Source organism: Berghia stephanieae, chromosome 13, assembly GCF_034508935.2.
Source record: "Berghia stephanieae isolate SIO BIC M18660-M18661 chromosome 13, UCSD_Bste_1.3, whole genome shotgun sequence".
Taxonomy (NCBI): Eukaryota; Metazoa; Mollusca; class Gastropoda; order Nudibranchia; family Aeolidiidae; genus Berghia; species Berghia stephanieae.
Window position 1 is genome coordinate 40,892,311 of NC_088372.1, and position 13,437 is coordinate 40,905,747.

General features: G+C 36.9%; 1 protein-coding gene across 1 annotated transcript; it reads left to right on the plus strand.

Moving 5' to 3' along the window:
• Positions 1-1,663: 1,663 nt before the first annotated feature.
• Positions 1,664-10,956, plus strand: LOC144958906 (uncharacterized). The gene is made up of 2 exons (XM_078891190.1): positions 1,664-1,988; positions 8,562-10,956. Exon 2 carries the CDS (start codon positions 8,597-8,599, stop codon positions 9,794-9,796), a length of 1,200 nt encoding a protein of 399 aa, XP_078747316.1. The 5' UTR covers positions 1,664-1,988; positions 8,562-8,596; the 3' UTR covers positions 9,797-10,956.
• The last annotated feature ends 2,481 nt before the right edge of the window (positions 10,957-13,437 follow it).

A 13,437-nucleotide genomic window follows, 5' to 3' on the forward strand; every position in this document is an offset into this window, starting at 1 on the left:
CAGTAGTATTGGCACCAACAGTTGACGATCAGTGACCGTGGTTTTAATTGTCACAAGCCCATAATTCGACCAAAGCTGACCACTTTGCACAAAGTTGCACGGCTGAGATGGTCACGTGAACTCCAGGACTTGGATCAGAAAATGTGGGATGGCATTTTGTTTACAGACGAATTGCTTTTTGAAGTTGATTCCAGAATCGAACTCCGTGCTATTCAGGTCGAGGTGAGCGTTTCAATGAACAGACCATCTTTGAAGCAACAAATCGAGAATATGGATCTGTACTGGGGTGGGGAGTGATAACTGGTGATAGAAAAACTGAGCTAATACGTATCAACCAATGACTCTATTCAGACCTAAACATTTTTAACCAATCGTCGTCCCGTTTGTTCGGAATCAGAATAATCAAAAGGTGATATTTCAGTTTGATAACGCTCGGCACATACAGCTGGACATATAATTTCTGCTTTCCTGAATGACTCAAATGCAAGGGCGATGAACCCGTGGCCAACTATGCATAGGACATCAATCCCATTGAACATGTTGTACATTATGTGGGAATTTATGACAGAAAAGCCAATACAACAACAACAAAAAAAAACAAAAAAAAACAAGAACATAAACCAAACAATAATAACCCAGGAAGCTGTACGAACTACGATGGACTGTTGGACAGATTAAATACAAGTTGGATTGATATACCAGCAGAATCAATCCATCCGTTAACATTATCAATGTTACCAAAAGTTATGACAGATCAATTCTAACGGTGGAGAAACAAACTCCTGAAGTGCGTCATGTGCTGATTTCAATTTTGTACTCGAATTTGCAAAATCGATTTTAAATGACTGATTTAAAATATCGACAACTTTTCAACAGTTGACACAAGTCCAATAAATCATACACCAAGAGAAAACTGTTTTATCTAGTTTCCAAACATATTTATTATGTTATTGCATTTATTCCAACCAGTACCGAACTATTAACGGGTAAAATCTGTCTAGATTCTCTTGTTTCATTTGTGTTTTATTTTGGACTATACTATATGTATTAAACCTTATGAATCATGAAGGTTCTAACTTACGCAAGTATCTAAAGATGGAATAAGGAATGATAAAATAAATGTTCGAACTGAAAAAGGAAACACTTTACACCCAGAAATCTAAAAAGATTATTGAATCAATAGTTACGGTTATACCGTTCAAAAATTCAGATAATGATAGGCCTCAGGTGATGATGTCAAATGTTTCCCAAAGAAAATCTATCATTCTATCAAATAATAGCATCAGTTTAACAATTTACTTTTCTAGTTAAACAAAATGTTTCATTTTTAAAAATGTAACTCGGCGTTTTCCGGAATTATTTGATGTTCGATATCTCATTTCAACCGATTACAGCAATTTACACTACTGACAATTGGCATCGAATTACTATTTCTATGTAAGTAATCGATAATCATCGATAAATAAATGGTGAATAACCTACTGGCAAACCAAACGATATTTATTTCCCCTGAAGGTCTACGATTCCCTATGATTGTTTCCCCCTTTTTTCCTTTCTCCCTTTCTCTACTATCTGTCTCTGACTCATTGACACCATTGGCTAGCGAATCTTAAGCCCAAGCGAACCAAGTGCCTTAAAAAATCGGATTTCATGAACGCTTTCTAGTCTCGGACTAGCTACACTTGCCTAGAAGTGGGTGTTGTGACTAATTCGGCTATTTTGAGCGAGTAACATCACCTCTCTACTATATGAAGGCAGGAAAGATACACACTCCTTCGTACATACAACGCAAAAGATTTTCAAAGAGGAATTTAGCAACACACGTGATATTGACTGTCGACTATTATAGACTGCAATGACGTCCATCGTCGACTGTCAATTCTATATTTAGGCCAATGGCAGTTTTATTGAGACAATGAACAATGAGATTGAAACTCAAAGAAATTGAACCAAAAAGGAAAACCCCAGATAATTATACAATAGAGAAAGTGTGTTCTCATTAATCACATTATTTCAGTTAATTGCAATGTGAACAGTGTCTCCACTATACTTTCTAATCATTTTTCTTGGTTTTTCTTTGACGCAAACCCTTCGCAGTCTCTCGTTCACTCTCAACTCCGAGCCGATAGATTCAATTTTTTAAAAAAGTTTTTACTCACAAAAATGTGTACTTTCGACGATCTGCACTTATCTTATTGGGGTTTTTTTTAAGCCAGTGTCAATGGCAACAGGACACTTTTTTCCTCTATCATTTGTAACCGACGTATTTTCTTTCCGAATCGAAGCGCACTCAATCTAAAAATAGCTGCTATCTTGTTGACGCGATGACGTTTCCTATAGTCAGATTTTTAATTAATGGCGCGTGTTTTTCTGGTTTTTCTCAGCTGTCCCTCTATCAAAAGTTGTAAAAATTTGTGTCAACCTTTGAATCAATTTGTCTTAACTGAATATAAATTTTGGACCGTGTTGATGCCATATTAAAAAAAAATTTCTTCTTTAAGACCTATAAAAAACTACTTTAAAACAGCTGACATAGAATTAGAGATTTTACACTGTTAAATATGTAAATAAGTTACGCACCACAAAGTATGAATGAATTCATCGTATTTCCAAAAAATATTGTGCTGACATAGTGATTATGAGTTCACGTCATACTTATTTCCAAATAATAACAATTCGCTTTAAGTGTTATAAACATACCACTAATGTAGTTTATATTAAATTTTGAATTTATTATTTATGGCAGATTATCTACATCATGTCGCAATTACCAAAGACTGATATGAAATCTCTTGCTTTAAATCATTTGAAATAGTGATTGTATAATCACTATCGTCAAATTAAAAAACACTGACTATATAACTTTGATAAAAAATTTTCTATGCATGAACGTTTCACGGGGCCTTTAAAGGTTTTAAAAACATATTAAGCTCTTAAACAACACTATACGGTACGGACTCTCTATCGGTTCCACTCTCGTAAAGCTGCGAAAAGAAGTCTTCTTGTATTTATCGATAAGTCATTAAAGAGGACGGCAATGGTTTTTCAATTTCAAAATCAACCATGAGAAGATCGTTATCGAAATACGACAGAGAGATCACCAGTGTAGAACGACGTGGCAGGAAAAGGATCATAGATAACTTTGATATGGATATCATCCAAAGATGTATGGAGCTGGGTGAGCGTAAACGTACATCCGACAAAATATTGGACGTCTGATTATTCGAGCAGAAAAAGGTCCATGGGTTAGGGCAGAGAATCATTGTTATTCTTGCAGGTGGTGATGATACTGGATATTTAAAAGGATGCCATGCCATATTTTCTTCTCTGCATCATCTGGAATATTATTCTTGGGTCAATGCAAAGGTGTTTTAAGACAAACTAAATATCATTTGCTGCCCTCCATCGAAGCACCCAACTGTATTGTATTGGACAACGCTTGTGATCACTTCAAGGCTCCGACTTTGACAAATATAAAAGCTGACATGATTTTATGGTTTCAATTAGACAATCCTACATATTCTGACCATTTATCAAAATGCTAACTATACTCCTTAGTAAAAAAAAAAAGAACCAGAAACAGCTTTCAAAGCAGACTGTCTAATCAGGGAGTTTTGACACGAGTTTGCGCAACTTCCCCCATATCACTGTGAGCGCAATCCAATCGAGGTCATTACTCTCACCGACGAGGCAATAAATGATAACAAAGAGTAGACTGAGAAAAGACATGCCTCAACCTTCGCAAACTTGAGGAAAATTACATTTCATTGGGTAGAATGATGCTCGGAATCTTTCTGTAATCGTTTCATTTCTCCTTTTTATCATCCTCGTCATCAAACTGTGCTGATTGATGTGTCCAGTATTTCTTGGTTGTTGTTGTTATTGTTGTTATCATTGTTGTAGTTGTTGTTGTTATTATTGTTGAACAGATATTTGTGAAGACACTGTCTCATAAATGATGAATTTTTACTTTTGACCAGTCTCCATTAATGTATTTAATCCTCTTTGGCATAAGTACGAGCTATTTCTCAAACTTTTGTAATCAAAATTATATTGGAAGCGCGTTATGTTCACTTTCGTTTGTATCCACCAGTAATGTGTATTGATAGTTATAAAATGTAGATGTCTGATAGTTAATAGTTGCCATTCGTTGCTTCATATTCAAATACTGCACGTATATCGTTTAGCTTCAATTAACCGAACACTCCAGTTTAACGAATTCCTTCAAAATGGATATGCGGAAAATTCATAATTTTGATAATGTAAATCTTCTCTGAGTTCCGATCCTCACCTGTTATCGATTTTAATATAGCTGTAATTAACGAAATCCTATCCTATTGTTTTAAAATTCATGAAAAAAAAAATTTATTAAGACAAATTGATTCAGAAGTTCATACAAATTTTTGAAGCTATGCATTGGGGGGCAGCGGAGAAAAAGAAGTCAGAGACTAAGCGGTAGTCCGTGTTCATGAAAACGGCCCAGGTCTGTGGGCTTGTTTTAACACGAGGCTATTGTAATGGACAATATCTTGTGTTGTTTGAGAGTACAGTTGTATTTCCATTACAAAAATGAACACATAACAATTTTGGTTGTCAGACCTGCAAATTAGTATACGTCGATTGATACCTTTCACATTGAAGACACAGCAATGTGACCACATTATTTTAGGCTGCGCAGGAGATTTTCACATATCAAATTAAGAAACTGGGGAAATGGCGCCGGTGTAGGATAAAGATCTGAACAAATATGTATTAAAGGTGCCAGACAAAGCAGGAAAGTACTTTTTTTTAAAGCATCCAAAAAAATCAGTCTACCTCGACTGGGGATCGAACCTCAGACCTTCTGATTACCGGTCAGAAGTGTTACCATTACACTACAGAGGTTCGCGATAGTTGGGCCAATTTTAATACCTATATTCTTCACAAGGGTACGGTTTTCCGCTGTGAACCCACGCTTGCATCAAACAACACATACATTGAATCCACGCTTGCATCAAACAACACATACATTGAACACACGCTTGCATCAAACAACACATACATTGAACACACGCTTACATCAAACAACACATACATTGAACACACGCTTACATCAAACAACACATACATTGAACCCTCGCTTGCATCAAACAACACATACATTGAACACACGATTGAATCAAACAACACATACATTGAACACACGCTTGCATCAAACAACACATACATTGAACACACGCTTGCATCAAACAACACATACATTAAACACACGCTTGAATCAAACAACACATACATTGAACACACGCTTGCATCAAACAACACATACATTGAACCCTCGCTTGCATCAAACAACACATACATTGAACACACGCTTGAATCAAACAACACATACATTGAACACACGCTTGCATCAAACAACACATACATTGAACACACGCTTGCATCAAACAACACATACATTGAACACACGCTTGCATCAAACAACACATACATTGAACACACGCTTACATCAAACAACACATACATTGAACAAACGCTTACATCAAACAACACATACATTGAACCCTCGCTTGCATCAAACAACACATACATTGAACACACGCTTGAATCAAACAACACATACATTGAACACACGCTTGCATCAAACAACACATACATTGAACACACGCTTGCATCAAACAACACATACATTGAACACACGCTTGAATCAAACAACACATACATTGAACACACGCTTGCATCAAACAACACATACATTGAACCCTCGCTTGCATCAAACAACACATACATTGAACCCTCGCTTGCATCAAACAACACATACATTGAACACACGCTTGTATCAAACAACACATACATTGAACACACGCTGGCATCAAACAACACATACATTGAACACACGCTTGTATCAAACAACACATACATTGAACACACGCTTGTATCAAACAACACATACATTGAACACACGCTTGTATCAAACAACACATACATTGAACACACGCTTGCATCAAACAACACATACATTGAACACACGCTTGCATCAAACAACACATATATTGAACACACGCTTGCATCAAACAACACATACATTGAACACACGCTTGCATCAAACAACACATACATTGAACCCACGCTTGCATCAAACAACACATACATTGAACACACGCTTACATCAAACAACACATACATTGAACACGAGAGGACGAGTACGAAGACATTCGAGTTGCTCCATTTTTATTTTTGAAAATCAGAAGGTCTGAGGTTCGATCCCTAGTAGAGGTAGACTGGGTTGGGGTTTTTTGTTTTGTTTTTTGAGGTGGTTTTTTTTTCTTGTATTTTTCTTTCTTGCTGTTTCTGGCACCTTTCATACACACTTGTTCAGATCTTTAAATTTTGCACACAATTTATTTCGATGACTTCGTGATAATTTCTTCTTGTTTATATTTTGTTTTTGTTTTTACTAACCAAATGATGGGAGTGAGGTTGCCCTGTGCTTAAGCCATAGCACTGTGATCTGAGAGATTTCGGGTTTGATCCCCGCTTTGGACGCTTACCGTTATCGTTTTTCTCGGGAAAACTTATTAACCCCCAATGTGCACACTCAAACAATAAGGGTGATTCCTATTGACATCAGAATCGGACGTTTGCTCAACATGCACACATTAGCAGGTCTGATAACCAAACAACGCAATAGACACCGAGATAACCTCGCCCCTCGGACAATCGCCATAATGTAAACAATGGCAGTGATATTGGTAAACATCGCAATGGAGATAAAGATAAAGGGAATGAATCTGACAAAAGAATGAGGAAACAACACAAAACAAATGACATCTCGGCCTTTGGCCTTTTTCAAGTAAATGCAGAATATATATATATATATATTACAAAAACCATGAAATAATAGTGCTCAACTTTTTGATAAAAGGAACTATTTATAAACATTTCAAGTATAATTACGATTATTTCACTTCTACACCATTGTTTCAAGCGTTAGCTCTCATCAGAGAAACAATGTTGTAGAAGTTAAATAATCATAATTATAATTGAAATGCTTATATATATATATATATATATATATATATATATATATATATATATATATATATATATATATATATATATATAATTATATATATATATATATATAATTATATATATATATATATATATATATATATATATATATATATATATATATGTATGTATGTATGTATATATATATATATATATATATATATATATATATATATATATATATATATATATATATATATATATGTAAACGGTGTTTATGTGGTCTTGTGGTATGAGACTCGCCTTCGGACTAGAGGGTCCAGGTTACTCAGGTGTAAAATGAGAACATGGCCGTTAACAATGTTTGCATTTAGCCTCTGTCGTAACACAATTGTAATCTCGCCCAATAGGCGCCATGTCTTGTCCTACACATAAAATGAAAATGTTTCTGTTGGTCAGAGACCCCTTGTAAAGCGCTTTGGGCAATGAATATTGCCCTATATAAATGCTCATGTCAAATTCTACTACACAAAGATCGGCGGGCAACCAACCTTGCCAGATATTCTTTCGGTTTGCCATAAAATTATCCTTGAAGTGAAAGAAACATTTATTTCTTTGTAAAGAAAAATATTGCAATGAATAGAAATTCATAACACATTGAAGTTGTTACGATCCCAAATTTAATAATCAACTGTCTGTCTTGTCAGGGTACGTAACCCATAATAATCAGACAGCAACAATTACAACAATGATTACGTCCCCTGGTCAAATCGGTACATTGCCGTAAGGTAGCCTGTTCTACAACACATCTAATACTATTTGGTACATTGCCGTAAAGTAGCCTGTTCTACAACACATCTAATACTATTTGGTACATTGCCTTAAGGTAGCCTGTTCTACAACACACCTAATACTATTTGGTACATTGGCGTAAGGTAGCCTGTTCTACAACACATCTAATACTATTTGATTGGTCCATTTGGTAGAAAGGAGACAATACAACGTAACTGTCATGAATAGAATTAGTGCCTAGTTCTCATTTTACACCTGCGTATTGTGAGATAATGCGGATAAAGTTGGAACCCGACTTTCACAACCGCCAGTAGTAGTACCTGAACCTTTGGCCCACAGGTGCAATTTGAGTCTCATACTAATATCTCCTAATTAAGAAGCTACTCGTGTTCAAGTTAATTGATTGCGACATTTTATTTACATATTTATTTATTTATTTATTTATTTATTTATTTATTTATTTATTTATTTATTTATTTATTTATTTATTTATTTATTTATTTATTTATTCATTCATTTATTTATTTACTTATTTCAATGATGACTTCTCTATATTTATCGAATTGGTATCATTTATACCAATTTTGTTAGAACTACATGAATCGTTGCATTATGCTCCAGTGTTCTGTGTTAAATATTTTCATGCCTTTGACGTTTGTCATTTAAAATCATGATAGGGATTGGAAATTTTGAAATGCGAAGTCAACTTAAAATCTTTTACTTTCAATGCTAACACGTCCATCCTTTCCATCGCCTTCCTTTTTTTTATTCTACAGTAGATCAAGTTCCATTCATCAAGTGAAGACAAATCATGAATTCTGACAGCCATTCCACAACTCTCCACAAAATCAGTGCGGCCATCAACATCACATCCCCTGAATCCTCCAACAATATTTTAATATCTCTGAAAGCAGACGACAGTCCCAGCACTCTACTCGACGACACCACAGATTTAGTGTTACAGATTATTTTCTTTGTCATTCTCGCCCTCATCTGTGGCTTATTCGGCACAGTCGCCAATGTCATCAACATCGTCATCTTCATCAAACAGGGTCTATTTTCGGGGGGAAGTACCCTTAACCTCTTCTTCCTCGCCATTGCTGATCTTGGAGTTTGTTTCACCCAGTTTCTTCAGGGAATCGGATTTGCAGTTATTGTAGCCAGAATCCCAAATCTACCAATAGAGCCGTTTCCGATTGTTTATCTAGGAATAGGATGGCCACATGCGAGTTTTATAAAGATTAATAGAATATTAACTGCTTATGTGACCTTTGAACGATGCATGTGCGTTGTGATACCCTTTCGGGTAAAAAATATTTTCGCACCACGCCGAACGTTAATTTATCTCGTGGCCATTTTTGCATACGGGATTTTGAGTCATTTACCCGTGTATCTTACGCACTATATTGATGACGTGGAGCAGAAAGGAACAAATGAAACCAAACTAGATTTAGTATTTGGGCCGAATAGAGAATTCTGGCACGATTTGGTTTATTATGGCAACTTTTTGGCTCTAAGTTTTATAACGGCTCTAGTTGTAATAGTTTGTACTGTAATTACTAGCACGTACGTAAGGACTTCCAAAGAATGGAGAAATAAAGTAACCAGTGCAACCAACATTTCTAAAACAGACAATATTGGCAATGAAAATGTTGAAACATCAAACAATAAAAATAAATTAAAATCAGACAAAACGAACAACAGTGATAGAAATGACAAGACAAAAGCAGCGATTGACAAAGAGACGAGACTTGTCAAAATGATCACAGCAATTTCCGTCATTTTTTGTATTTGCTACATTCCAGAAGTTGCTTTAATCATTGTCCGTTCTGTTGATGAACGCATAAATACAGGAGGGCAATATGAACGGTTATCCCATATCTTATATGCCATTAAATTTGTGGCCGCCACTGTCAATTCTAGCATTAATATATTTGTATATTATAGAATGAGTACCAAGTTCAGACAGATATTTTTGTCTTACTTTGGTAACGGCAAGGACAAAGAGTAATTTATTAGAAGACTCTGTGCTCATCTACAACTACAGAACACATCCTATTATGACGTCAAGGCACGGAACGAATGGCTAGGGCTCAGCTCTTAGGTGGTTTAAAAAGTGACAAATTAGGATTGAACAAAAGTGAACATAAAAGATAAAAAAAAGAAGAATAAGCCAAGCACGGAACGTTTCTGGATAAAAACCATTCTTCGGCCAATGATAAAAACATCATTTAAACTCTTGACAGACGATAGAGAAATATTCGCATGGCTGTCCGCAAGTAAAAGGGTCTTGAAATGTAAACAAAGATACGTTTTGGCTTGGCAACTAAGCATACAAATTGGTGCATTAAATAATTATGACTAGAAATAAATGTGTCAATACGATCGTAGTTTGAAATGTCCGTTCCAAGGAATAACGACAACTTCGGGAAATTATACACTATTGTTCAGATTTTACGGTGACTAATGCGTTGACGGAGTAGAGTTAGAGGAGCGGCGGGAGGCGAAATTAGCAGGAACGTATCCTGTTCTGTCCATTGTGGAGTGCGTGATAGTATGCCCTGGCACTGGTTGCTAGGACATCAACCGAACCAGTCCATAGTAAGCCGAACCCTCCTCGGGTTGCTAGGATTTCTGAACAGCTCAACCACCCATTCAGGGGGTTAGCATCATCGTTTTATAAAGCGAGACTGTTCAGGCTAGGCTCCGTTCCTTGGCCTGATCTACCACTCCCATGGAACTTATCATCGAGTTCCCCCTGTCTATCTTTCTCTTAGTCTTTTCTTTATGTTGACGTTTCGGGCTATCTGGCTTTACTGACTCTCCTGGAGCGGCCCGATTCGTTACAGTGATGATTCACGATATGGCTAGAATACATTGGTATTAAATAAGTATAGCGCGAAAGTTGACGCTTAAGTTAATTAAATTTCACTTGAGTGCAATTAAGTGCTCATCAGATGTGCAAAATCATTTTGTATCTTGAAAAAATAGACGGGGATTTGCCCATCCTGCCCACTATTGCCATTCGCCACTGAGAAAATTATGATAACGTTCCCATGATGCAATGTTTAAAAGGACTGTAACCTTTGACATGTCAAAACGTACTTGCTGGATTTTAATCATCTGCTTTTATTATTACGTTATTAAATCCCAATGTACAACACAGCAAAACTAAAACATCGTTGCACATAACTATTGGAATCGACGTGTACACACATGCAGGTCTGACATCCGAACCCACTAATGGGCCTAATTTAACATTGTTGTCAGGGACAATATTTTGCGTCATTTACTTTTTTTTTTGTGGATTCCCATTACTACATGAGCCCACGAGGAACTGGGTTATCAGACCTGCAAATAAGTGCACGTCGATTGGAATGTATCGCTGCGGTGGATTTTAAGAATGTTTCAGATCGATCATGACACGGGAAGGAGACGATACGTCCAGACTGCAGTGGTTGGAAACTATTTCCTCGGTTTATTCTTCAGACCCGCACTGGTTGCAATGAGATAACTTAATCAAAATAACGAATTCCCTATTGTCCCCACCAAAAATTGTATTTCGGAGTACCAACGCACGTTTTAAAAAACTTTTTTTTTTTAAAGTGTTTGTTTTGTATTTAATTTTATTTTTGTTTTTTAAATATTTGCTTTTGTTTGTTTGTTTGTTTGTTTGTTTTTTTGTTGTTTTTTTTGTTGTTTTTTTTTTTTTGGGGGGGGGGGGGTCCATCTTTTTCATAACATGTAAAGTTTGATCTAATTTTAGCACAATATCATTTTAAAATACTATTTGCATGCATTGAAGATCACCTGACAAGTTTTCCTGTCATTCTCATCCATTCTCACAAGGGATACAAACTTGTTGACCTCCAATGATCCTACCTCGGATCACCACTCGGCAATATCCTCTATTTCTGACCTGAATTATATTATATCTTCTTGTAAAAATGTTATCGTTGGTCGATCGTTCCTTTTCGAGGACCGTCATCGTTTACTCCCTAATGCCTTTAATGTGACGACGAATCACAAATAATGAAATATAGACTTACCGCCACTTACCTCGGACAAACAACAATACGAATGGAAGACTGGCCTTATTAAAAACTAGAGTATATTTATATCTTTACAGTAACCACTAAACATGCTCAAGGCGCTTTGCAAGGACTCCTGAGCCAACAGTAACACTTACCGCTCTCCTTCCCAGCCATTTTCAGAATTTCTCCCCTAAGTGTGCGGCTATGTGCTCTAGTGGTATGACACTCGCGTTTGGATCGGAAGATCCTGGGATCGGGTCTCGCTCGGCGAATAGTTGAGTCCTTGGAAAAGGCTCTTTACTCACATTCTCTCACCGTACAAATGAGTACCTGGCCGTTAACGGCGTTGTCTCTGTCAGACAGTAATTGCAAGACCACCTAACACTAATAGGCGTCATGTCCCGTTCTAAATGTTACGTGTTGCTGCTGGTCAGGGACCCTTTGTAAAGCGCTTTTAGCACATTTAGTAGATATTGCACTATATAAAAGCTGAAGTTAAACTCCACCCACCTTCCCACCCAACACAAAAATAGTTGGGATTTTTAAATCTCAAACTCAAAAGCAACAAGTCCTTCAGAGCCATTGGGCCCATGGAGCCGGAATTGCTTGTTATCCTGTAGATAGGACGCTAGTCTATCGCAAAGCACTTTCCGCCGTCTAACAGAGTCAGCTACTCATTCACTATTGGGTGGGCAGGGGGGGGGGTCAGAAAAAAATCCCGACTGCACCCGGGATCGATTTTTGGCCCTTTGCGTGTGAAGCGAGTGCTCTACCAACTGAGCTTTGGGGACCCCCAGCAAGTCCATTCTATACATAATATTGTTCAACAAGATAAGCAGTGTCAGGTCTTTATGGCTATAACATAAAATGTTCTTTAAGCTTTGAAATGTACAAAAGAAACGGAAATGAGAAATGTGTTTGTTTAACCGTAGGGAATGCATGCGACGATTTTCCTGTGGTTGGTAAGGAGACGGTTAAACATGCAGGACGAAACATGGCGCTGGAAGGCGATAGTACATTTCTTTTTACTGAGACAACGCTGTTAACGGTTTGGTACTCCGCTGTTAACGGTTTGGTACTCCGCTGTTAACGGTTTGGTACTCGTATTACACCTGGGTACGATGTGAGAATTTGACTCAACAGCGAAAAGAGTCAAGGCCTTGTCGCACGCGTCTTGAGCCGAGTTGGTTAAGGCCATTGACTAGCGATGTGTAGTGTGTAGGTAGTGTGTAGGTAGTGTGTTAGTGAGAAAGGGAGCGATCTATATTCATGTTTTCGTCCAACCAAGTCATCAATCACATGACTTGTTGATGTCAACAATTGGATATTTCTTAATAAATGTAAACACGCTGCTTTGTTTACAAAAGTTATAAACATACACATGTGTCAAACTGAACAAAATGACCAATCGTGATGTTAGATATTTCAAAATCTGTGAGCACTTTTCACTATGTGGGTCAATTTGAGCATATATTCCAATGTGACCAATGACCTCGAGCACATGGAAATGTAATATAGATCATGCCAATACTCTTCAACAGTCGTAACGTCACTTCCTTACTAATGACGCATGGTAACTTAGTAACACAGGCTCTAAACTATCGGAACAATGTCGGAC